The 25,441-nt window shown below is 44.5% G+C and overlaps 1 protein-coding gene across 9 annotated transcripts in view; it reads right to left on the bottom strand.

Annotated features, from left to right (window-relative positions):
- The window catches only part of Pde1c (phosphodiesterase 1C), a 445,757-nt gene that overhangs the window by 258,333 nt on the left and 161,983 nt on the right, over window positions 1-25,441 (bottom strand). Inside the window, exons 1-2 of one of the 9 annotated variants that reach the window (XM_048440409.3) lie at window positions 9,034-9,205; window positions 8,430-8,545 (exon numbers count right to left, since the gene is read on the bottom strand). The exons of 7 other annotated variants lie outside the window; for them this stretch is intronic. In XM_048440409.3, the coding sequence (XP_048296366.3) occupies window positions 8,430-8,530 (101 nt within the window). In that variant the 5' untranslated portion in view covers window positions 8,531-8,545; window positions 9,034-9,205. Of the gene's footprint in view, window positions 1-8,429; window positions 9,011-9,033; window positions 9,206-25,441 lie in introns of those variants that run through there. One more of the 9 variants, XM_048440408.3, reaches the window with a different exon arrangement.

Below are 25,441 nucleotides of genomic sequence, written 5' to 3'. Positions count from 1 at the left end.
AAAAAATAAAAAATAAAGCACCACAGAATAAACTGCAAAAATTCACAATGAACTTTTGGCAGTTTCTTTATATAATTAAAAAAAAGGAAAGTAACAATAACAGCAACAAAAAAGACAGGCAGAGAAGATGTTGGGGCTATTAGTAAGTTTGGACCCCTCTTAAGACATATGTGGAAGTAGCAGTTTTCAAAAATTCATCTCACATATCCACTTTTGTTAGGTGTGTCTCCAGAATACAGGAAACATCCTGGTTATTTAAGAGTTTGGGTTGATTGGATTCTGGATAAACTAGATTACTCAGAATCTATTGGGCTTATATACCACCAGACCCCTTTACAGTGTGCTGGGCTCTGGGTTTCAGGCCTCAGTTGCCTGGGTCTTGCCCTGTAGTTCTCAGAATGTCCCTGATAACAGTCTCATCCTTTCACTTCCTGGGTCAAAATCCCTCTTAGCCTTTAGAATACTAAAAAGGACCCTATCTGCCCCCAGGCTTCTGTCTCCATTCCAAAGCTATGTTTGGGTGGGTATTATACCTAATGGTCAGTACAAGACTTTCAAACAAGGCTATGTGCTGTGGTTACTGTCTGGGTTTTCAAGTTATTTTGAACAAGAAAATGCCAATGAAAAATTATATACAAACCCCAACTTCCTGTCTCCTATGTTAGACTAGCTAAGCCACTGGTCTTCAGTGTATTGTCTTTTCGTGGTGTCTACAGGAATATTAATGGAGCATCATTCAGACACACAGTTCTTACCTTGTTGGGTTGTATATTATGTAACTGATCTAGTTCTTTCTTTCAATCTGCGGACCCACTGACCAACTCTCCATGCTCGCACTATCACTCCCGTGATGCTCTTGGATGCCTCATAGTCAGTACATCCAAAAGTGACCTCATCACTGTGTTCCCCATTCAACCTGCTCCTGCCCCCCACCGAGCCTGCAAATCCACACCTAAAAACATGCACAGGCCCTCAAAGATTCTTCCCTAACTGAAAAACACCTAGAGATCAAGGTAAAAAAACAGGCTTTGTCCTTACCCCCCTATTCAAGCCATGCGGGGTAAAACACCCCCAAAGTCTTCTGATCTCACTGCTTAGACAATAGCTTCTTGTGCTAATACAGGAAGATGGAGCTGGATCTGGCCCTCCATTGAGTGGCCAGCCTGCAGTCTTCCACCTCTCTGTGCCGTGGCACCTTCTTCCATATTCCTTTCCACAGAAGTGTCCACTTTTGAAAAACTGGCCTTGAATTCCTTCACACACACTCTCCCCTGATACCTTTACTCAACTAATGCTTACTTTCTTATGTTTCAGACTGAATTTTACTCCTCCTAGTCCGAGACCTGCTTCGTATCCTCCTAACCATTTTCATAGCTTCCTTTCTCTCTTTGCGACACTCCTCAGTGTAAACTGCTATTTCTGAAAATCTTGCAGCCATTTCTCCCTGTCTTTAGACTGAACATCCAGTCAGGGAAAGCCTTTGCCTCATGTTTCACCCAGAGTTATCCACCTGAAATTCAAATCTTGTTGTATCACTCAGAAGCTTCAAATACATCAAATAATAAATAAATTCCTGTGACACAGAGATGAGGAAATGTTTTCTAAGTGAATGGGTGACTGCTGAGTTCTCTACAGATAGATGAATGAAAGCCACTGACTATGACTTTCAATTTCATGTCTTAATTGAATTACGCTCTAGCTTTTTCATAATTCTACTATGTAGAAAATCTTCACATTGTGCTCATTAAGGTTCATTAGTTTTGTTTAATAACAGCTGTCAAGAAGACTTTAAATAAAGAACACTCTCCAATAAAAGCCTGAAGAATGCTAATTTCTTACATAAATTAAGTATTCTTTCTCCAAAAATAGTGTTTGTTTGCTGCAAAATGCACCTTTTATTACTAATGTCAAGTGGTGGTGGCCATCCTCAAAGTTGTCACAGGCTACTTTATATGCCTCATATTGATCAATGATCTTAGTCAATTCTCAAAAATTTGTAATGGAGATCTAGATGCCCTCTCCTTCCATATACAGAAGCCAAAGAAAATGTTTTTCTACACACACACACACACACACACACACACACACACAATCATGACAGAACACTAGAACTGGAATACAGAAACCTTTTTGCTTAGGGCTGCTTCCCAACTGACAGAGTCATGTGCAAGTCTTGGACAAAATAAAATGCACACAGCTGCCAAATATTGGGCTATAATTAGCTAATAAGTCAGCACAAATAACTTACGATAAGAAGCAATGATGTACCATTAAATAGTATTAGGATTTGAGTGCAGAAAATGCACTCTAAATGCGAGACTCTAGCCTCACACTTGGTTCTCACCACTTCCTCCTCTGGTGTACAGGAAGACGTTTTTTCCAAGTTCCTGCTTTATTAGCAGGAGAAAGGTCCTCTGAACCTGGCATTCAGTATCAGTATCACTCACTTAGCATCTAGCTGTTGCCCTCTCTTTTAATGTTGTTGTTTTTTAATATTTAACATTTTAACATAAGAACTTTCTGGAACTTGAACAAGGTATCTCAAACCTATAATCCCAGCACTTTGGAGGCTGAAACAGAAAGATAAGACATTCACAGCCAGTTTCAGCTATGCATTGAGTTCCAGGCCATCCTAGGATATGTAAGACACTTTTTTAAAAAATCCTTTCTGGCCACCGTAACCAGACTATTAAGTTTTGTGAGAACAGGGCCTTCCTTCTGAAATCCTCACCTCACCTTCCTAAACTGGTACAAAGGTCAGGCCCAGGAAAAATGTGCTGAACCACCTGACATTTTCAGTTAATAAGATACTTGTAGGACCCATTCATACATGGAATACATGGTCTGGGGAAAAGAAACAATACATTTTTAAATAGTTCTAGAATGGCTTCTCTGAGGACACTTGGATCAGGGCTCTCTTCTCTGGGTCACTTACTTGAGTGGCTTTGACTCAGAGCCAAGGCTCTCAGAAACACAGCTCCAAGTCCAAGTTCCCTCCATATATATTCCGTATTGTGATAACTAACGGCTACAGGGACATCCCAGAGGCCACCAGGTCAACACAACCACACTCAAAGTGAGCATTCTTATCTAAGGGCATCCCACAGCCTTGGCACCAAATTCCCAGCATACCCAAGCCAGAACAGCTCAGAGGGAGTTTCTCCTTCCCTTGCTTTGTTCTAAACCCAAGTGTCAGCAATTCTCACCTCCAGTGTACACGTTAGTGCAAGCATCGGCCCAGCTGCTCTGGTGACCTCCAGTCTCCCCTCTAAGCTCTCCTATGCTCCACCCAGAGTTATCAACCTGAAATTCAAATCTTGTTGTATTGCTCAGAAGCTTCAACTACATCAACAATTCCTTATAACTGAGAAGATAAAACAACCATAATTATGTTGAATAAAAAGTAATATTGTCAATTCCATGTTGCTCCCTGGCCCGTGCTTTCTTTTCTGGCATCATGTCTCACTCCTCAATGCATCTGTACCTTTATGGCCATTTACCACGCCATTCTTGAATTCTCTCTCTCTCTCACTACTCCATGAGCCACAAGAGCATGCTGCCCACCTTCGAAAAGAAGAAGTTAATGGTGTTCTCTTCTCCAGTGACTTGGGAGTTTTCTGTCCAGTAGCTCCATGTTAATAGCAGCAAAGAGATCCCGCAGTGACCAGGGTTTTGAGAATTATCAATATAAGATAAGCAAAAAGAAGCTCACTAGGTTTCACACCTACGTCTTTTAACTAATATATGTAGCTTTGCCAGAAGCCCATGGAAACAATTTAAAACTCGGGACAAGCTTATTCTGGGACAAATCAATGGCTTCTTGTGTGTCCCACATTTTGCAATGGGTTTCCCCGAATTGTTGTCAAAAGGTTAATATCAATGAATGGAGTTTTTCCTTGTATTTTTAAGGGCCTCCCCTACGTGACAGGTGGGGCAGAGGTACTCTCCCTGTCTCCCCTCTAGTTACATTCACCCTCTGGGTATTGGCGCCAGTCTCTCCATGACCTCTTAAGGTCAGATAGGAATCTTATCCACTTTTGCATACCAGAGCATGGCAAAGGGGCTGGCACTTAACAGATATTCAGTAAATGTTAGCTTGGCAGCTCCATGTTTCCAAAACACTAATTACGCTGTTTAAAAATTCAGAGGAGCATAAAGAAAATGTGCTTAACCCGATCTGCAAACGCAAGCACCTAGCTATCTTCACCCAGGGCTTGCTCCCCCTCTCCCAAAGATCTGGGAAGTGTCAGGGAAGAATGTTTTAGAAAAAGCAAACCTAAAACAACCTAGGCACAACAGAACCTAACTGTTCCATGCAGCTGAGACAGTCAATAGCATCAGGAAAATAGCTGCAGGGACAAATCCAGGGATCCCCATGCTACCTTTCCATGCCTGCAACCCTGGAGGTTGGTTTGTTGTTTAGCAAAGAAAATCCTTTTCACTAAGATAACAGGAAATGAATCATGGTAGTCACCAGAAAAGTCCAGTATTAATCTCCTGGAGCCAATATGGAATGTCAACAAGGGACCCCATGTTCCTGTTTGAGATCTATGCTTATTGAGACCTAGGCTTTACAACTCAGGCTACAGAGGCCAACCCTGTGATGGGGTTCAGGAAACAGAGTGGGACTCAATCCCTGATACCAGGGTAAGGGAGAGGGAAATTTGTGCTGGAGAGAAAAAAATAGCTTCCCTAATCTACTAACGCAGGAACCATTTACCTGCCTTTATATCCATAAATTACTTTAAACAATGCAATAAATACAAAATAGGGCATTGCGTAACCATAAAATTTATTATACTGCCTCATGGTTGGGCAAGATGAAGGCGAGGCTAAAACATTATAATTTTTTATAAATTGGCAAATCCCAAGGAATAAGTGAAATGTGTCCTCTTTACATTCACTTAAAACCAAGTGCAGCATAGGAACACCTTCTTGTCATTGTGGGGTGATTTGGCGACAGAAAAGCTCTTGGTCAGGACCCAAGACGCTGGTCTTGACTCACTTGCTCAAACTCCAGCAGCCACGAGGTCTCTCATATCATCATGGCAAAAAGATATCCTACACTTACCAATGGCAGAGCCATTGTCAACAAGGTTACTTGGAGCGTGGCCTGAGAATTCCCTGTCTATTCCTACAGAGCAGAAGGCTAAGGAACTTAAGGAACTTGTAGACCATCTGCTTTGGCATGTATCTCTTTACTCTAGGGACAGAGATTCAACTAAAGTCGTAGATGCCTCCATTGCCGTAACTGCAGCTAGGGCAGGTGATGTTTAAGATGGTTTCCAATGTCCTGTGAACTGTTTGTGTATTGACAATACTGTAAGGTTGGGCTAAGAGTTTTGTCTAATTCTCTCCTTGAGAAACAAACAAAATTACTCTAGTTTTCATGAAAGTGTGGATAATTTGTCCTGTAAAAGGACAAGCCAGTAAGCAAAACGAACAAGAGAAAAAACTTTGTAGAACATATATTCTAGATTGAGAGGCAGACAATAAACATATCAAATGAATAAACACTATTCAGCTGGAAATGAGGGACAGAGAGACATAGCAGAGGAGCCGGTGGAGCTAAAATAGAGAGTGGCTTGCCCTCTGGATTACCTATATGGTGGCTTCTTTGCAGATAGCAAACTCAGCAACCTCTCTGCAGTTGGTAAGGACCACTCCTCTGCAGTACAGAAGAGGGTGGTATGATGGGGACAGTTAGAACTTCAGAAAACAAAAGCATGGAATTCATCCCTGGGTCAGAGCCTTGCACATCTTACAGAGTTCTGACTCAAGTTTAGACAATGACGCCCATTAAACCTGTTCCATGCTAACTCGAAAGACAATGTGTTGAAGGCTGGGGCAAGTACATATTTGCCTTTGTTTTGCATATTAAAATGTTCACACTGTAGCCTTTCTGCTTTCTCCATCTATTGCTTGAACACGTCTATGTACACTGGAGGAAAAGCAAGGACAAGATACACAAAATATCTGTCCTGGTGAGTCTTGTACCCTAATGAAGGAGAAAAAAAAATCAACCAGGAGAGAAATTGTCGTGGAGATGACAGAACACTAGGCAATCCAGAGCTCATATAGTTCTCAGGCAGTCAAAAGAAATCTCTGACCACTTGTGTTTACTTAGAAAGCCCTGTCTGTAAAAGCATCGGGGTAATAAAGGGATATGGAAATCCTACTATGGCTATTGGCTCTTTCTAAAAGCAGCTTCCTTTCTCTTGCTGACAGTCTGCTGAGTGAACAAATGCGCGCGCGCACACACACACACACACACACACACACACACACACACACACACAGTCTCCCAGGGATTTTCATGGTGTAGATTGTAAGGTATTATCCCAAATTGTGGAAATGAGTTATATGACTTGATTTCAAGAGTCTTAGCAACTCTCCCAGAAACTGCTGCTTTGATGAAATAAATAAATTGATACACAAATAAGTAAATCAATGTGGTAGGATGAATGGTAATAGAATCAGCACAGTGTTTTCTTTTTTAGAAAGTGTATTATAGCAATAAATAACTTTTGAATTGCAAACTGTAACTAAGAGTTCAGAGGGTTGCTGCTGAGCAAAAGGGTCTCCTCAGGAAAGGTGGGAAGAGGAATTAGGAAAGGCACACTGGGTGAAGAACCAATTCACACCTTCTAAGGCCCCCTCCCCCCCCCCCCCCGAGGACTGGGCAAACTCAAAAGACTGGAAAATCCATCTGTGGCTACATCACACATCACACCTCAACACCCTGAAGAGTGGAAGCTCTCAAATAAGAAACCGAGGAAGCTACAAGACGGGGCAGTGTGAAGCTAAATGCTTCTCACACAAGTTCCCACCTGAGCTATGCTGATCTAGCCAAATGCTGTCCCTAGCCTCAGCGGCTTTGTGGGATGGCTTTAGCTCTTCCAAGCAGCTAAAAGAAACAGTTCTGGAGAAGTGGGCACGAGTCCCTCTGGCTGGGGAGGCAAGAGCACCAGCCTAACCCCACTTTCACTGTGCACACCTCAGGCTCAGGTTTTGTGGACACAACAAACATTCCGTGTGTGGCCCAGTATGACAAGCTTATCACTCAGGACACTGAACACGAGCTTCCTGTAAACACAGCTCTGAAAGGGCTTCCACATAAGCCGTCTAAGCTGTCAAGAGTCTGCCAGCCAGGGACCAGCTATCCAGGTAAGCTTACAGTCTCCACTCACATCGGCCTCATAAGTCAAAAAACCAAATTCCTTGGCATGGTGTCCTACAAAATCAATGACAGTGGGCTAGCTTCCATTGCAAGTAGAATGCTTTTTATAAAGTATACCCCTGGATAGAGACCCTTAAAAGAAATGAACACAACTTTACTATCTCCCCTTAGTAATTCTGAATATCCTGTCAGGATGTGGTCTCTCCTAAGATGAACTCAGATTCAGTACCTTCTTGATTTGTTTGGTTTTGATTCTTGAGTGTGTGTGTGTGTATGCAGGCTTTCAAATGCAATAACGGCAGATACATGGCAAGGAGCTGTTTTCTCTCACTGTGGTTGTTAAGTGCAGAAAACCTACAGAAGGTTTTAAAAAGTATACTAGATCCCAGAACTCAAATATCTGATACGGTAAGCATCTGTGCTGTGAACAGAACCAATGGGAGCTGTGTATCGGCTGAGGAGCAACCGCTGTGGCTCCAGGCTGAAACCATCAGTCTCACTCATTGTTTAGGAATGTTTAAAAGAAAGGGGGGGGGATATACTCTAAAGTCATTTCTGTCCTCAGCAACTAAACCAGAAAAAATGTGGTGAAGCTTCTGAGCTTACTGAACTCTCCCAGTATCTTTCCAGGTAGAATTCTGGACACTGGATTAAGAAGAAGCACCCTTTGTGCTGTTCTGATGTGTATCTGATGAGCACTTCCTCTGAAACAGTCTACCCTTCTCATAAACACATTCTGCCAGGGGGATTCCGAAGAAAGTACCAGAACCAATAGTTCTCTAGGAGTCAGCCAGGAAAAGGGCAAAGGGAATTACCAACAAGAGTGCATTTGACTCTGAACAGCTACTAGGGTATTGGATGAGCCACCAACATGCTGGCAAAGCAGTCTACAAAGAAAATTCTTTTAGTTAAAAGTCCCTTACCAAAGTCCCCAAACTTTTCTCCCTGGACAAATGGACCAGAAACACCTTCGTGCTACTTGTACTACAAGTGTCTACTCTTGAGGGTACGCCCAGCCCCTTCCCAAAGGAAGCATGACTTAGAGTCAGCAAAGCCCTGGGACAGAAGAGCAGCCCTCCATGCCTTAGAAGGCATGATCCCTGACTGCAGCTTACAGAGACGGTTGTGGAACTTCTACTGCTCAGTGCAAGGGGCAAGCAATAGGCGAAGGAAGCAGCAACTGTGCACATGCAGTCAAATGGGGATGGGAGAGGAAAAGAGGGCAAAGGGAGTCAGTAGGTTTACTTACAGCCCGCGGAGACGAAGCCAAATTTTCTCAATCTGCTCAGGTTGCAGGTGTTTCAGAGAGTTGCTCTCGAATTCTTCAATCTCCTTGGTGGGAGACTCCATCGCTGCAGGTTCTCACTGGGGATGAAGTGGGGGAGAGTTTGTGTAGTTCCTTCCGGCCTCCTCTCCTCTCTGGGTCCAGCCCAGCAAGTCTTTCAGTCACTTTGTCACTTCCCCTGCAGCGTCCCCTGAGATGGCTCAGAGAGGGCTCGGATCGCAGGGGACTCCAGCCCCAGGTGCGCCCTGGAGGCAGCCGCGGAAACCAGCCATGATGCCCGCTACTGCCAGGGACACGGATAGGGACTATGCTGTGCGTCGGTCCGGGAGAAAGCACCTCGGGTCTGTTCAGGTTCTTTTCCCCCTTAAACAAAGGCACGGAAGCTCCCAGCGGCCCCTGGAGGATTTGGAGGCAAAGGGAGAGCTGAGTGGTAAGGAGTGGGGGAGAAAGTGAGGAGCTGAGTGGAGTAGGCTGAGCCTGAGCTCCGGGATGAGCCTCGGGGTACTCAGACCCCTGCCCGGCTCCACCCTGCGCCCCGCCTGCCCCGCCTCTGTCGCCTCTCACTTACCAGCAGCCCTGCTGACAAGCAAGAACTGACAAGTGAGAAAAGTCGTCTGTCAGCGCCAGGCTAGGGACAGGGCTGGCACCCCGGGTGAGGAGGGAGGGGACACCACTGTCAGCAGGGCAGGAGCTCCACACCTGCCCCCGCAGGCAGCTCTGGGCCACCCAGCCCAATGCCCAGCAATGATGGCTGCCCGGCCGCACTGCATAAAGAACAGGGCTCCGAGCCCCGAGGAAGCGAAGTCTGGAGCTTCTCCGCACAAAGCCCTGGTGTTTTCTTACTAATGGGATTGATTCATATTCATATTCTCTCTCTCTTTCTCTTTCTCTCTCTCCCTCTCCCTCAAAAACACAAATATTACAACAGAATTACAACAGAAGAGTTTCTTCAAACAATGCCACACGCCTCCTAGGCGTCTCTGCTGGGCGCTGGCTAGGCAGCTGTTGACTTTGGCAGTCTGTCAACTCCATACAGCTGCACCGCACTGCTAGATGGTCCCCTTGGTCACGCACAATGTCAATAACATAATTGCCCAGCAGAATGGGACCAGGTTGAAAGGCGCAAAGGATCTAAGGTTAAGGAATCAACTAAAAGATGAGGACAACTTTTCATTGGTCGAGTTGAGTTCCATTCATGTGACATCGGCAAAGGAATAAAATGATGGTATCTACCGTCTACTTGCTCATCCTTCTGGTAATTAGCAGTCATTTTCCAGTCGTTGGTCATGTACTCTAGGAAAGATACCTAGCTAGATCAGAAAAAATCTTGTCACCTGTCACAGATTAAAAAATCACTCCATTAGTCCATCCTTAAAAATGTTGAGGAAGTTCATCTTCATTGAGATAAAGCATTAATTTTTTTTTATTTTTGGTTTTTTGAGACAAGGTTTCTCTGTAGCTTTAGAGCCTGTCCTGGCACTAGCTCTTGTAGACCAGGTTGGCCTCGAACTCACAGAGATCTGCTGCCTCTGCCTCCCAAGTGCTGGGATTAAAGACGTGCACCACCACCATCAAGCTGAGGTAAAGTATTATTACTAGGCAAAAACAACATTAAACAGCTGCTATATATTAAAGTGGACATCATTTACCTGAAAAATACGATTACTTATTCAAACTCACCCAGTTGAGAACAGTGACTTGGGAAATGATATGCCAAAAGGGGAAATATTTTGGCAACTTGCTTGGGGCTAGGAGACAGAAGTGTGGTCCTCAAATACGGTGTTTCCATCAGCTCATGTGCCTCAAGTGGCCGGAAGTCCAACTTCAGATATGCTGTAACCATACCGGTAGCAAGTGCTGTGCTAAGTACAGGAAACTTCTTCCTTTGTCCAGTGCTGTGCTAAGTACAGGAAAGTTCCTCTGTCCAGTCCTGTGCTAAGTACAGGAAATTTCCTTTGTCCAGTGCTGTGCAAGTACAGGAAACTTCCTTTGTCCAGAGCTGTGCTAAGTACAGGAAACTTCCTTTGTCCAGTGCTGTGCTAAGTACAGGAAAGTTCCTCTGTCCAAGCACTGTGCTAAGGGCTTTTGGTGCACACACAACTCTGTGGATCAGATATTATCCCCCTCCCTTTACAAAAGAAAATGGAAACAGTGGGAAGTTATCTGTTGGAAACAGAACCAAACAGCCAGAGTTGGAGTTGATCCCCATCTCATCGCACAGATGTCCCTGTCCCAACATCACATTCTCAGTATGTTCAAAGTGACAAATTTAAGTAAATAGATGTCCCGTGTCCCTTCAACCTGCACAGTCCTTTGCAATCATGTGGAGGATTTAGACAGGAAGGCAGATTTACTAGGTTTGATTAGGTCAAAGGAAGCCAATTCCAGAAGGAAAGTGAACATGGTTTCATTACCATCCAGCAGATGAGAGAAGAATCAAGAAAATCTTACTAAAAAGACAAGATTCTGTGTTATATTAGAGATTTTTAAAGCTACATGTCTATTAGAAAATTGATAAAATATATAAATTTGCCTTATTTTAGGCCAATGATGATTTTTAAAACTGAAAGTGTACTAAAAGGTAATTTAATTTCATTATTCTCAAAGTTTTTTAATCAATAGAATATTTCAAATAACATCTATCTTAAAAGAGATTCCAATGTATTTCTTAACTTCAAAACATGAAGATGGAGTCACTCTTGTTGTCTGGGTACAAGGAGTTCTTAGTTCTCTGAGATCCTGTTGACTCTGTCTCTCTTGTCTCTCAGCTTGTTACCTGACCAACCACTTCACAGCCGTGAAAATTGAAGCCAACCTATCATGAAGGAACTCAGGAATCCTTGCCTCCTAGCTCCTTATCACCCTCTCTCTAACCCACAGCAGGAAATCTGTCTTGCTTGACAAGTGGTGTAGGGGGACCTTCTGTCTATGTGTTACTTTCACTGGTTAAATAAAGAGACTGCCTTGGCCTTTTGATATGGCAGAAAATTAGGTGGGCGGAGTAGACAGAACAGGATGCTGGGAAGAAGGCAGGCTGGGAGAGCCGCCCGCCATGAAGCTACCAGGTCAGACATGCTGAATCTTTCCAGGTAAGGCCTCGTGGTGACATACAGATTATTAGAAATGGCTTGAATCAAAATGTGAGAGTTAGCCAATAAGAGGCAAGAACTAATGAACCAGGCAGTGTTTAAATGAATACAATTTGTGTGTTGTTATTTTGGCGGGAGCCGGGCGGCAGGAAGCGGCCTGCCACTCCTCTTACAACAGACAAGTTCATGTTTTCTGGGGCTTGTTTAGCCAACAGAAAGGCAGAATGCTGGGCAGTGGCAGTAACATTCTGGATCACAATTTCTAGAGGCATTCTGTTTGGAAGCAAGCAAATAAATAGATGCAAACTGACCCAGAAACAAAGGTTTGGAAGCCATAATGCTGCTCACAACTTCCCATGGGAGGCTTATTTCTGAAGTGACTTCCTAACTCGGCTGCTTAGTCAGATTCTAGAAATTCTCACATAAGCAAATATTACTAAATACACTCACACAAGCATCCAAGAACAAATATATATGAATTGTATCATACACATGCATACCTATGTACATGCAGGGAGCCAAAAACTTAAAACATCCCCCCCCCTTGTATTTACACAGTAACCTAGCCCACGTACTACTAAAATGTGCACTAACAGCATGCAGTACTGTAAAATATTAGAAACCTATCAAACTTTTTTATCCCAGAGTTCAAAGGGAGCTTGAATGAATTTTTGTCAGCTGGGCAGCCAAGCTTGCGTAGGCATGTAGAATGACCTCTCAAACGCCTTTCATCTCTAAGACCTGGTAATCATAACCACAACACATATCAGTTATTGAGAACTTATCATCTGCCAAGCAGCTTACTGAGCATGTCACAGGTTGGTCATACACTCATTAAAACATACTTCTATATAAAATTAAAGCTACATTGAGATTCCATCTCACCCCTGTTGGAATGGCAAGCATTGAGAAAATAAATAAAAACAATGGATAGCAAGGAAGAAGAGGAAGAAGAACCCGAATATACAGCCGCCAGGGAACTCAGGATGGAGGTCCCTCGAAAAGAACTACTCCATGAACCAGTTGCACCATTTCTGAGCATTTACCTGAAAGACTGAAATCAACATGTCACACAGATATTTGCACATCTTTTTCTAGCACTATCCGTAAGAGCTAAGTATATGACCAGCCTAGGAGTCCATCAGCAGAGGGACAGAAGGAGAAAATGTGAGATACATAAACATTAGAATGTCACCTGTAGGAAAATGGATGAGTAACTGGAGGTTATCACACTAAACAAATTAAGTCAGACTCACGCAGGCAAATGTCATGTTGGGCCTCATTTGTGGGTGATAGATTTCATGCAGAAACAGAATTTTGTGTGTATGTACAAAGTGGAAGGAAAAGCAAAACTGTCTATGGGGAATGAAGTGGACATTTAAGAGGTGGTGAGGAAGAACAGGAATAGAGCAATGTCCTTAGGAAACCCAGCCAATAGGACAATGAATACATGTCAATAAAATATTTCTGCATGGCTTCATTATGCCCACCGGCACCAAAGAGGTGCTAAATCTTTCTGAAGGATCTCAACCAAGAATTCAAAGACCCAGACGAGAAGGCAAAGCTCATGCTCCATTCTTCATGCCAGTCTACCTCCCTGGGGATCTATAAAGAGACTAGCAGAAAATGCATAGCAGAGAATGCGGGGCTGCTGGGGGAGCCCAGATGAGAGGAATCCTAACACTGTAGGGAGAATAGAGAGCTACATGGTGCTGGTGACATTTGAACCGGATCTCGAATGTGGATGAATAAAAGCCGCTCTCCTGGAAGGCGGTTGAAGGCGATGACATCTCAGGATTAGGCGTTGAATCGCTGTCCATGTAGCTAGGGACACTAGCATAAAATGTTAGAAGAAGACTTGAGAAACCAAGGGTGGTTCTCAGAAAAAGTATCATATCACATGTGCAGGGTGTCTGCCTGGCACAAAGTGCCTCATGCATGCTGAACTGAGCTTGGTCCTCTAGGAACTACACAGCATATCCAAGAGCCTCCAAGCAAATGACAGCCAGAGCTCTGTTAGGATTCCATCTACAAGATAGAAACAAGATTTTCAACTGAAAACACACTTATAAGTATCATTATACAGATTGAGCAGGCTATAGTTAGGAATAGATATGAATATACATACATGCACATAACAGCAATTAATGAAAAAAGAGGCCATAAACTTGAAAAAGTGCAAGGAAAGATTCAGAGGGAAGAAAAGGAATGGAAATATTACATAACTTAATTATAATCTTAAGATAAAAGAAAAATTAGCTAAACAAATGCCAAAATAAAGGAAAGAAGATTGACAGGTTCAGACCCAATCAGAAAGGGCTATCTTCCTTGGGCAATGGCTGCAAACTACAAGATTGTGCCTGCTTGCTTAGACATCCTGAAGCCAGCCTGTGTCCTTGACCCATTTTCACAATCAGCCAGTACTTTACCAAGAGTGTTGAGGAGAAAATTCTGAAGACACTTGGGCTGTTAAAGTGACAGCAGGCATAACAACAGCCCTCCTTTCTGCCCACACCAGACGTGAGCCTCATTTCAGAGGCTCTTTTCTCCAGTGGTTCCCTTCCAGCAGGGCCTGTGAAACCCTGTCACACAGGCTTCCCCTCTGACATCATTTCTGTTTGGTTTTAGGATTCTGGAAGAACTCTGTCTCAGGAACTGCTGTCACTACACAAACGAGGTAGAGAACTGGTAGCCTCACCCTTATCCGAAATGCAGCTCTAAACAGCTAGTCACAACCACAGGCCGTTAGAGTGACCCAGGGCATCTGGGGAAAGAGACAGGGTTGGACTGAGGTGATGGATTGATAGGTAAAGTACTTCCCACGCAAGTGTTAAGATATGAGTTTGAATCCCCAACATCCCTGTTTAAAAGAAAGGAATAAGACAGGAGCAGCAATATGTGCCTATAATCCAGGCACTGGAGGGAGAAAGTCCCACCTCAAGATTAAGGTAAAGAAGCAACTGAGTAACAAACCCATCACCAACCTCTGACCTACCCATACATACGCATGCACACATGTGCACACACACCAAGAAAATCACCCTAAGGCCATGTCCACATAAGGTCATGCCTCTTCATGAGTGATGTTAGTTTTAAGGGTGAAGTGTATCCTAATCCTTTCCTTTTATCCTTAAAAAAAGAAAAAGGGGTGAAGCGGTGAAGCGTAGGACACAGCCTACACAGTTTCCCTTCTCTGACAAGATCCTGCAGCGGTTGTGATGAGAGAACACATCCCCCAGCAGACTGCATGGGCACATCACTACATCACTAAGACAGAATCCTCCTGTCTGACTTTAGCCAGGCTGAGCTAGTGGAGTCTGGCTGGGTTCCTGCCCAGTGCACACTTGCCCTGCCAGGGAAGTCACGGTCTAGCCTATGCTAGTCAGGTTTCTTCTTATTAAAGTTCAAAACAGCTGCAAAAAATGCTACTTGTGAACTCATCATGCTGGATATGACCTTAGGAGTCACATCCTTGGCTACTTAGGTCATGAACACCATTCCTCTGAGTGAAGTGGTTAGCTAGGGGTGGTGCATGACCTACATAGACCCAATCATCTCCTTATGGGGGGTATGATGTAGTTATATGAGTAAAAAGCAATCTTCAGTTCTCTGTGAAATAAAATATAGTCTTGAAGCTGTCTTAGCCTTGCGTTATTGGTTCCACCATGTGGAAAGAATATATATTAAAAAGAAAAATGGCAACATAAAGAACCAGAGAGAAGGACTAATGAGACAAAGGAACAAAATGTGAAAACTATTTTGAGACTCTGGATCCTGCTATACCTAAATCCAGAACCATTATGGACTTTGAAGTTGCATGAAACCAAGTATAGACCCTTCCCTATTTTTTCTACATTTATTAGTTCTGATCAGATTTGTGTCACCCCTCCTATAAAGGACAATCATAAGAAGTAAAAACAATGACTGCCCAATGTTTTGAACACTAAGACTCTTACAAACAGCTCTCCCCTCTCTGCTCCATATAACAGAGCACCAGAGAAGGAAACGGGAATGCGATGCAGAATGCACCAAAGGGAAAGAAAGCTAAGAACCCTTTATTATTCAGGTGGGAAGATGCATCTGGAATTTTGTCTCTTGGTGATGCCCTACCAAGTCATTGTCATGGCACATTGGCTTCTCAACACTGAATGCGTCACCGGTGACCAGCATCATCCCTGTTTTAAAGTGCAGCGGCTGAGACATCACCTGTCCCATCCCATCCATACACCAGCGGAGACCCTGGATTCCCCCTGCCAACCTATGATCCTCCAGCTACTGGCAGGCAGTGCAATAGTGCCCTGTGGCCACTCTGCCTCTTGGAATACACTGCTAAGCCAGCAGAATTAACTTGGCTGTGCTAATGAAATTGAAATTTTTCTTCATGTAAAAGTGCTGATGCTACTCCAGTCAGCCAAATTCTGGTCCAAACGCACATAAATCAGCCAGTTGTTCTTTGTACAGCTGTACAGCGAGCTAGACTGTGGGACGTCTCGGAGTTGCTGGCAAAGATCTTGCCATCCCTTTTTCCTGAGTCCCCGATGCTCCTAGGAAGGAAACAGCGTTGCTCAAGGTGTCTGCACAAGAGACTGAGCAGTGAAGCTGAGTGGAAAGTCATTTTTCAATCCACTGTTCAGTCTCACTACGGCTTCACATCCACCGAACACTTGGGTTTAATGGCAGGCTTCTAGGTGACAAGACGGAATGCCCACTGAACATGTAGGCCATTAGCAATGGCTTCCAGAGGAAGTCTCTTGGGAGATGTGTAAACCAGAGGGCAAAAGTCCCCCGGAAGTGGGATGCTCTGAATTAAAGTAGCAAGGAAAGTGGTATTCACAATGGGGTCAGGACTTTGGGCCTCCTGGACTGCCATGTTAAAGCTGAGGGTTTCCTTTGCTCTTACCAATGAGCAAGTGTTAGAATTAATCCGGCGGGTATGCAGTCTAGGCAAACTATGACAGAAAGGGAAAAAAGGTTTTTCTCTTTTTTTTTTTTATCATTTTTGGAAGTCCGCTAGAGGTAAAGATTTATACATCCATATAACTGGGGAAAACATCCGACAATAGCAGTGAGGTTTTTCTAAATTTATTCATTAATTGAACAAACATTTTCATAAAATGAGCTATTCAATGGTCAACAAAAACGGTCTAGCTACTGTGTTACGGAGCTTCAATCTAGTTGGACAAATGGCTGTAAGCATAGCAGAAAAAGCAGATAGGTCATTGCAAAGGTAACTGAGAAAACAAAAATAAAGAATCTCAGGCCTGGTGCACGTCTTTAATCCTAGCACTTGCGGCACAGAAGTGGTAGATTTCTGTGGGTTTGAGGTCAGCTGTGTCTACAGAATGAGTTTCAGGCAGGCCAGGGCTACCCAATAAGACACTACCTAAAGAAAAGAAAAGAGAAGAGAAGAGAAGAGAAGAGAAGAGAAGAGAAGAGAAGAGAAGAGAAGAGAAGAGAAAAGAGAAGAGAAGAGACAAAACAATTGAAATAAATAACATAATACAAGAAATCATGGGGACGTGACCTGTATATGAATAGGATGACATTTCAGATGTGTTTTTCTGTATAATGAGCCAAAAATCACTGTCTTAAAGTGCATTATTCAATATGCTTTAGTGGGCACAACCCTAAATTTGGTTTCACTGTCATATCTGGTGCCTTGGTAGGGACAGCTAGAAGACTTCTACCTCTCCTGTCCTCTCCCCTTCCTGCCTCCTCCCCTTTCTGGCACACTTCCTCTATGTGCTGTAAGGATGTGGCTAACTTAAACTTCCTTACCTGGCAGCTTCATTGCAAGGAGGAGGCAGATGCTGCCAGACCTCTTAAAATCTAGGCTCCAAAATGGCACCGCATCCTTCCTGCTGCATTTGGTTAGCTGAAGCAAGCATCAGGAAGCTAGATCTGAATTGTTGGAAGAGAAATACACCCCACTTCTTCGTGGAGGAATGAGAAGCCACTGATTTTCCAGCCCTCTTTGATCTACCCACTGTCAAGGACGGCCTCTATGAGTAAGTAACATCCAAAAAATTAGGAGTTGGCAGAATAACAGAAAAATCTCTGGGAAAACAACAACAACAACAACAACAACAACACAGCCTGCACAAGGATCCTGAAACAGAAAGGAGCTTGAGGAATTTAGGGCCCAACCAAGGCAAACGCTGTAAGATCCTTGCACGTAGCCAGTAAATGGGGCCAGAGCAGCTTAAGGGTCTATTCAGCAGAGGTCTCCCAAGAACAGGGGTCGTGAAAACCCAGTCCATCACTGTTCCTCCAGGGACTTCTCAGAGAGTGACTGCGAAATTCATTTCCTTGAAAGCCAAAGGTTTCATGTATGGTGCAGGCTGGCACATAAGAGGCTTGGTAACAAAGCTACCAGATCTTCCCCTCGGCCTAGAGCTGCTGCAGGGCTAACCAGGGAAAGGCAATGAGTGAGTGCTGCCCAGAGTCATCTTTCAGGGCATGAAGAGTTCATTTTCAGCTCCCTGGCAGAGGATGATCAGTCCTTGAGCCCTCTGAGTAAATCAAATGGTATTCTTCACGTGATTCAGCCCTCAGGGACATGGGAGAAAGTACCTGCTCCTGACAGTTGTTTCAAAATTGTCCTTGGGGACCTATCAGTGTCTAAACTGGACTCGAAGATTCTCAAAAGTGAACTGATTTTAAGACTCAGAATAAAGGGATTTAATCTTGTTTAATCTCTTCCGCTTGCATGTGCTTTAGAGAGCTTTGATAACAACGACAACAACAAAAGACCCACAAGGCACCAGAAATGTCCAGAATTCTCAACACAAAGAAACTGCCGAAATTGGTATTTGTGGCTATTCCTCTCTCTGAGAAATGACGTTGTTCCACTAAGCAGGGACTAGAACTTGATTTGTGTACGTGTATGTGTTGGGGGAGGTGGGGGAATGAAAAGTTACAGGAACAGTGAAAAGCAATTTGCATGTAAAGCAAATCTCAGGGAAAGGCTCTGATGCTGTTCATACCAACAACACCAGCATGAGACCGGGGAGCCTCTCCCATAGAGCTCTACCACATAACCCTTGCCACCACCTCAGCTAGATGTCAGGGAGGAATAAAGTCTCCAAGGTGAGATTTAGGAGGCAGTTAGGGATTCTAACCAGAGCACTGAAGGGAAAGAGTGCTGAGTCCTTAAAACAGCTCACATCAAGTAGATGAAGATCCTGCCAGAAAGCATTCTGCTCTTATTGGGCAAAGCAAAGGGAGCCTCTAAATCACACAAGAGCCTCCTCTCCCCGGCCCAGGCACCAAGATCATTTGTGAAAGTAACTCCTCGCATATTCAGAAAACAGTAGAAGAGCCCTCTGCAAACTCTGTGGAAGCTGGTCCCATCAACATAACGGTTCCTTCCAACGGTTAGATGTTTCCCATACAGCCCTATTTTATATACAACTCAATCCATCAGAAAGCAACCATTCTGCCAGATGGAGTCTAAGGGACCCCTAAGGCTGCTGCTGTTATCTTGGACTTCTGACCCCATTTCCTGTTCACTGGTTGCAGCTTTATCTGTCTCACTACCTGATCAGAGAGGAAATTTTAATATATAATAGTCATGAAGCCTCTGCAACAGTTACAGTAGAAAACAAATTCCATAGAGTGGCAAAGGGCTGGTCATGACTTAGGAACTACATAACCTTATCAAGCCAAGCTTGATAACCTTGGCTCTTAGGAACAACCTTCCCATCAAAATGAAGAAGGGCTGCGTCAGAATATTGGCAGGGAGACTTACATCATTGGGTCTGTTTCTAAGTTTGATTAGCACGTCACTGTGAGCCTGCATGTCCCGGGTGCTAGCTAGGTCTGGAAGCCATACCTGGAAAAGCATAAACTGCATAAAACATAAATAAAAAAATGGAAGGAAGGAAAACTTGCTCCCTAAAAAGCTGGGGGAAAATCTTCACAGCATGAAGATTTCAGGAAATGACTGGCTTTCTCTCTTTCTTAAACCAATTTAGCAGGTGCTTAAATCTGAGAGCTTAACACCAGGGTTTGCTCTGCAAAGTACCTATGAGTGCATGACTCTAAGCCTTCAGGCAGTGCCTCACACCACATCATCTCACGCTTCCAGACACACAGATCTGCTGGCTGAGGCCCCTTGCTTGGCATTTTTTGCAAGCACTTGGGGCCAGGTTTTCTAATCAGCAGGCTACATATGCCACGGCAGCTGGAACCCCTAAGCAGCAAGGAGTCCTCATTTGTCCCAGCTGCGGCTAACCATGGCACCAAATCAATATCCTGTCAGAGGGTGCTTTCTTGGCAGCAACTGTGATCACTAGCACTCCAGTGACTCTGTGACGTCACCAGGTGTTTGCACAGCTGAGGAAAATCCCTTTCTGCACCACTAGCTCTGACCTCACTGTAGAAGAGAGCACTCACCCCTCTCTAATCACCCACGAAATGCTGCAGAAGGGAAACAAGGGGTGCTTAGGACAGGCTGGGAAGAAGCAGCCTAAGGGGGTTGACCAAATGTGACTCATCGCTTCACGTTTCAAGGAAACCTGGATCACAGGTTGGCTTACCTCCAAGGGACACAGAAGACAGAGAACGCCTTTCCTGTTCCCAGCAGACAAAGGCAGAGCAATGCAGCGAAAGGAAGGTCGCCAAGAGCAATAATGCATTGGGACCCATGGCTGACAGATTTTCAGTTATCTCCGTAGCTGGGAAGTTGTCAAAATAGAGCTCTGAAAGGCCATGCGTGGACAGAGCGTCTGCTGTTACTGAAAGGGCAGGTTAACCCTGGACAGCACCCAGAAGGCACCTCTGTCCTGTCCTGTCCTCAAGCATAGATGCTCTGGCAAACAAGTGGCAACAGTGGGAACCATGGCAATAATCACCATAGCCAGTTTGTATATCGGGTGCACTGTATGTACTGCTCTTTCTGCCAGCCAGTTGCCCGCGAAGTCCTCCCGTGGAACTTTCCGAAGCAGGCTCAAGGTCACAGACACAGGGGTGGGATTGACTGGAAATCAGAGGCTGTCATTGGTCTACAGAACACCGGTGCCTCTCAGAAGCAGGCATTCTGGGAGCAAGTTCACAAGTTGATCTGATCACACAGGTTCTCTCACCATAATGCTCTCTGGCTTGGCAATTACTGACCTCTGCAGCCCCCTTTAAACAGGAGCAAAGAGACTCAGTACAGCCGCCACCCCGAGGCTCCAGCTGTGAACAGCTACAAGGCTGGAATTAAAAGGCAGCTGGAGTTCCTACTGTGGAGACCATTTCAGTCATTTGCCTGAGGCTCTCAAAATAGGCCCTTGGGGCTCAGAACTCCATGGAGTGGCTGGCTGTGAAGGTGCCAGAGACCCAGGGGATGTAGATGCACAGTTTCCACAGGGAGGTAGCATGCTCCTCTCTACAGTCTCCAATAAGCATGGAAGCAGAGAATTCATAAGCATGGAAGCACTGAGTAAAACCTGGGAAGCAGATTTGGGGAACGTGGGTTTTCAAAAGCTCTGGATATCACTTACCCAAGACATCCTCTGTCACACAATGCCCTTCCACGCTCTTGCCTCAAAGCATTATTCTTCCTCTCCTGAAGGGGGGTGGGGATCACACAGAAATGTTTGCCTGCTTTTTTTAAGACCGAGCAAAATAGTTTTTTTTTTTAATATTGTCCTTTCAACTCTTCCCAACCAGTCCCTCTACTTCTTCGTTCTTGACGTGCCCAAGATGTTTGAGAAATCAAAAGAAAACACGTGCCTAGAATGACACAGGGAAATGAAGACAAATGAGGAGAGCTGGATTAAATGCTACCGAGCTGGAAATAGCATGGAGCCTGACTGTTAATAACATTAGCAGCAATAACAGCCCATTATCTCCCTTTGGGACAGCCCTGTTCACAGGCTTCCCAAGTCAGGACCCAGAATTACCCTGGGCTCCCAAGGGCTCTGGCCTCTGTGATCCCGGCTCTCTGCAGATTAATGAAATATTCCTTACACCTGTCTCTGTACTGTTTGTCCTGTCCTTCTAGCTCACATGGTGACAAGCTTTCATTCCAGGGATTCAGATGATAATGACCTTGACATGTGCAGGCTTTCCTCACACCACCCATGAGCTGAGCTCCCCCACCCCGCCGCACCAACACCAAACGAAAGGCCATTGCCCACCACTTTCTCTGTGCCAGTTTCATTTCCCTTTGGGTGTATACCAGGAGCTGGATGGTAGATCGGATGGTAGTGCTAATTTTAGATTTCTGAGGAATGTGCATACTGTTTCCTATCGTCATTGTAATGAAACATGCTCCTCCCAACAGCGTGTAAGAGTTCCTTTTACTCCACAGACCTCCAGCATTTGATGTATATTTTTAATAGTAGCTACTCTGTCTTGGGTGAGATAAAAATCTAGTTTTGCTTGGCCTTTTTCTGATGGCTAAGGATATCGAGCAACTGTTTTCACATTGGCCACTTGTACGTCTTCTTCAGAGAAGTGTCTGTTCAGACCACTTACCCAATTCTGTTTTGATTACCTGTTTTTCCAAGGTGTTTAGGAAGTTCTTTCTGAAGCTTGGGTGTTAATCCTGTCCCACAAACAGCTGGCAAATATTATCTCCTACTCTGTGAATTGTGCCTTCGCTCCAGGGTTCCCGTCACTGTACAGAAGCCTTCTGCTTGGTGGAATCCATTTATCGGCTCTTGCTTTTGTTTCCTGGGATAACTGGGAAATTTTTACCTGTTCTATTATCTTGACATGTGTCTTTTCTGGCAATGTCTGGCATTAAGGGCTTTGGACCATTTTTCATTGGTTTTCATACAGGGTAAGAGATGGGGATCTAATTTCAGTCTTCACCTGGATATTCAGTTCAGGGCACCACCTGATGAAGACATTTAATTCTCTTTACTACTGTGTAGCAATGAGGGCTGTGATCTTCACCTTGTGCCCCATTGCCTTTCCTAGAACTTGTCTTACTAACCACTCACTAGGAAACTTACTTTGTTATTTATAGATGAGGAAGCTGTGGGCCGCTAACAGTAAAGCTGGGATTTGAAGTCAGAGCACCTTGATGAACTGTTGATCAGCTATTCTCAGAGCACAGATACAAACGAAATAAATTCAGTACGACATTGGCACCCAGCACTGTGGGGCAAAGGGCAAAGAAAAGCAGAGACTATGAATGTATCACGAATGTATGATGGGGGAACCAAGGAGAAGGTAAGATGTGAACAAAGACTTGAAAGAAATTTGAGAGTGAGCAGAAGAGCATGGCAGGTGTAAGGAAGAACTAGGTTGTGTAACAGTCCAGGGAACCAATGGTGTAGAAAGCTGGATCTGGAAGAGCCAGGAATGACTACCAGAAATAAGATGGAGAAATTAGGCAGAAGAGGGTCATGATCCTGTGTCAGTCATGGCAAAAACTTGGGCTTTCACTCAGAATGAACCTGGGACTCCTGGCAAGATCAAAAACAGAGCAGGGACCAACCGCAACTTGGTTTTGATTAAGACTACTTTAAGAGTTACCAGCAATCAATGGTTGTTGAGAGAGGAAGAATCAGTTTTCTCTAAGGAAACACCCCCCCCCCCCTGATAGATTATCCAATCTCAAATGGGCAATCCCTAAACACACCTAGAATAACCTTAAATGGATTAAGATGGTTGGGTGCACACACATATACGCATATGTGTATGATATGAATTTGAGGGGAGTGTGGGGTAATTGACAGAAGGAGAGGGGGGAGTGGAAATGGTGAAAACACAGTACTCATGCATAAAACACTACAACATAGAAAACACTGCTTACTGAGAAGGGACCATGGCAGAGGCACAGGGCGGAAATGAGCAGAGAGGATATAGGCAGCATCCGGTCAGTCAAAGGCAGTGGAGGCCCAGCTAGGGTGGTAGACATGGAGGTGAGCATTAATATCCATATATGGATGAGAAGGGAGAAGGGAGCCCAAGGAATAGACCCAGTATCTGCTTTGGCTCACCCCTGCATTCTGAGGAGGCAAACCTGGAAGCTGCCAGTTCACTTGCAAGGCCAAATCAATGAAAGAGGGAAACACTATGATGTACTAGCTTTCTGGCTTTCTTTCTGGCATGAGAGAGATGTTTGATACTTCCTCTAGCTGTGGGCTCCTATAAAAGCCTGCATGCTTCACTTGACTTCATTTACATAAGGCAAGCTTTGGGGAAGTCCTCCCTTGGTGATGCCCCCAACCTTGCTGCCTTCCCTGACTGCTGCTCCCCTGGATGCCGGGTTATCTGGATCCTATTTGCTGCTACCCAGAGCCACTTCTGCTCTACTTTCTAAAGCCTGGAACACTAGGAAGACACCGAACTCCAGCTGGCAAGTGCCAGAAGCCAGAGCTGTCTGTCTCTTCTCCCATCATTAACAAGGCCAGTATTTCTGGATAACCTAGGCAAGCCATCAGCTCTGAGCCCAGTCGAGCACAACTGTAGAGCGCCTGGCCAGATCTCGCTACGTGGCCAGGAAGACAGCTTGCGGGGGGGGGGGGGGAGCAGAAATCATGAGGTTTTACAGATGGTACGCCTCCATCTACCTTGCTTTTAGAAATACCAAAGTGGAAAGTCAAAGATGACAGAAAACATATTTCAACTAAGGAAAATTATAGAACATACCGACTACCTTTAAGGCACTATGCTGAGGAAAGCATCACCTTGCACAATCTATACAGCATCCCGGGACACCAGCATCGTTTTCTCTATTTCTCTGTAAAGTTTAGGAAGCCAAATCCTTTCCCCAAAGACAGCCAGATGTCTGGCTTCAAAGTGCAGCTTTTTGCCAACTACCCCTAAGATGACCAACTGTCCCTGTCTCCAGCTATAGGTGGTTCCTGGACCTTTGTTTTTAAATACATGGAAGTCTTAGGAAGCAACAACAGGACAGTCACCTCACTCCCTCCTAACTCTTGAAATATGTGTGCAGAAAAATCTAGCCACTCAAAGAAGTGCCTGGCAGATGATGGAGAATAAGTACCCAGTAGGCTGGCCTTTCAGAAGGGCCCGTTATTCCCCACCCCATTCACACCCATGTTCTGAAAACCCAAGAGTTGCATCCCTAAAAGAAGAAAAATCTGCTCCAAGGCATTAACCCTCGCTTTCCCCTCCCACGATTTTCCAGCTGATCCCTGCTAGCAAGCTTCTGGCTGGAGGTCAACAGAAGCTCTCACTCTGACCATAATTTGTGCTTCTGTTGAATTCACTCCAGCCCAGGAGTCTGGCCTGCAGCTCACTGAACGGCTTTCGTATCTCAGGCTCAGATCCAGCTGCTCAGGGTTGGATTTCACTCCCTCAGAATCTGGGCTGCACTAGGGTCTAGGACTGCTGCTCACTAGTTCATTCCACAGACACTGATGCCTGCTTTGTGCTACTGCTGGGTCGTCACGTGACCTCTGCTGCATAGCTTTCTAGGGCAAGTCCAGGTTTATATATCTGAAGCCTGCAAAGAGACATCAGCAATTTCCCCCAAGATCACTTTATCTCCTTTCTACTTAACAGTAAACTTTCCGACTCAAGCCAGTGCCTTGTCGTGGGAATTAAAAATATCTTCTTCCTGTTACAAACATTTTAAACTCAGAACAAAACACGCATAGTGGAGTATGGAAATGAAGATGCTGGGGTCTACAGTGTTTGAAAGACATTAGAAAACAACGTGGACTGATAGATACTAGAGGAATGAATTTAAGTGACTCTCAATCAACTCAACTATATACTTGAAACTTCATTTCAGTGTTAGGCACGCATTGAAGATGATAAGTGATACATTGGCCACCCTGTGCCAACAATGCCAGTGCACATGATGTCCCAGAGGCAGGGATTCCAGGGTTGGAGTGGTATACTTTATATCATGTACAGTTTTTCCACAATAAAAACAAATAAATAAAATAATTTTTAATGTTGAGGCAAGCAATC

The sequence above is a fragment of the Myodes glareolus genome, chromosome 6 (genome assembly GCF_982192425.1).
Source record: "Myodes glareolus chromosome 6, mMyoGla1.1, whole genome shotgun sequence".
Classification (NCBI taxonomy): domain Eukaryota; kingdom Metazoa; phylum Chordata; class Mammalia; order Rodentia; family Cricetidae; genus Myodes; species Myodes glareolus.
Note: the sequence above shows the minus strand (reverse complement) of the source record. Positions and strands in the feature narration are given on the sequence as shown.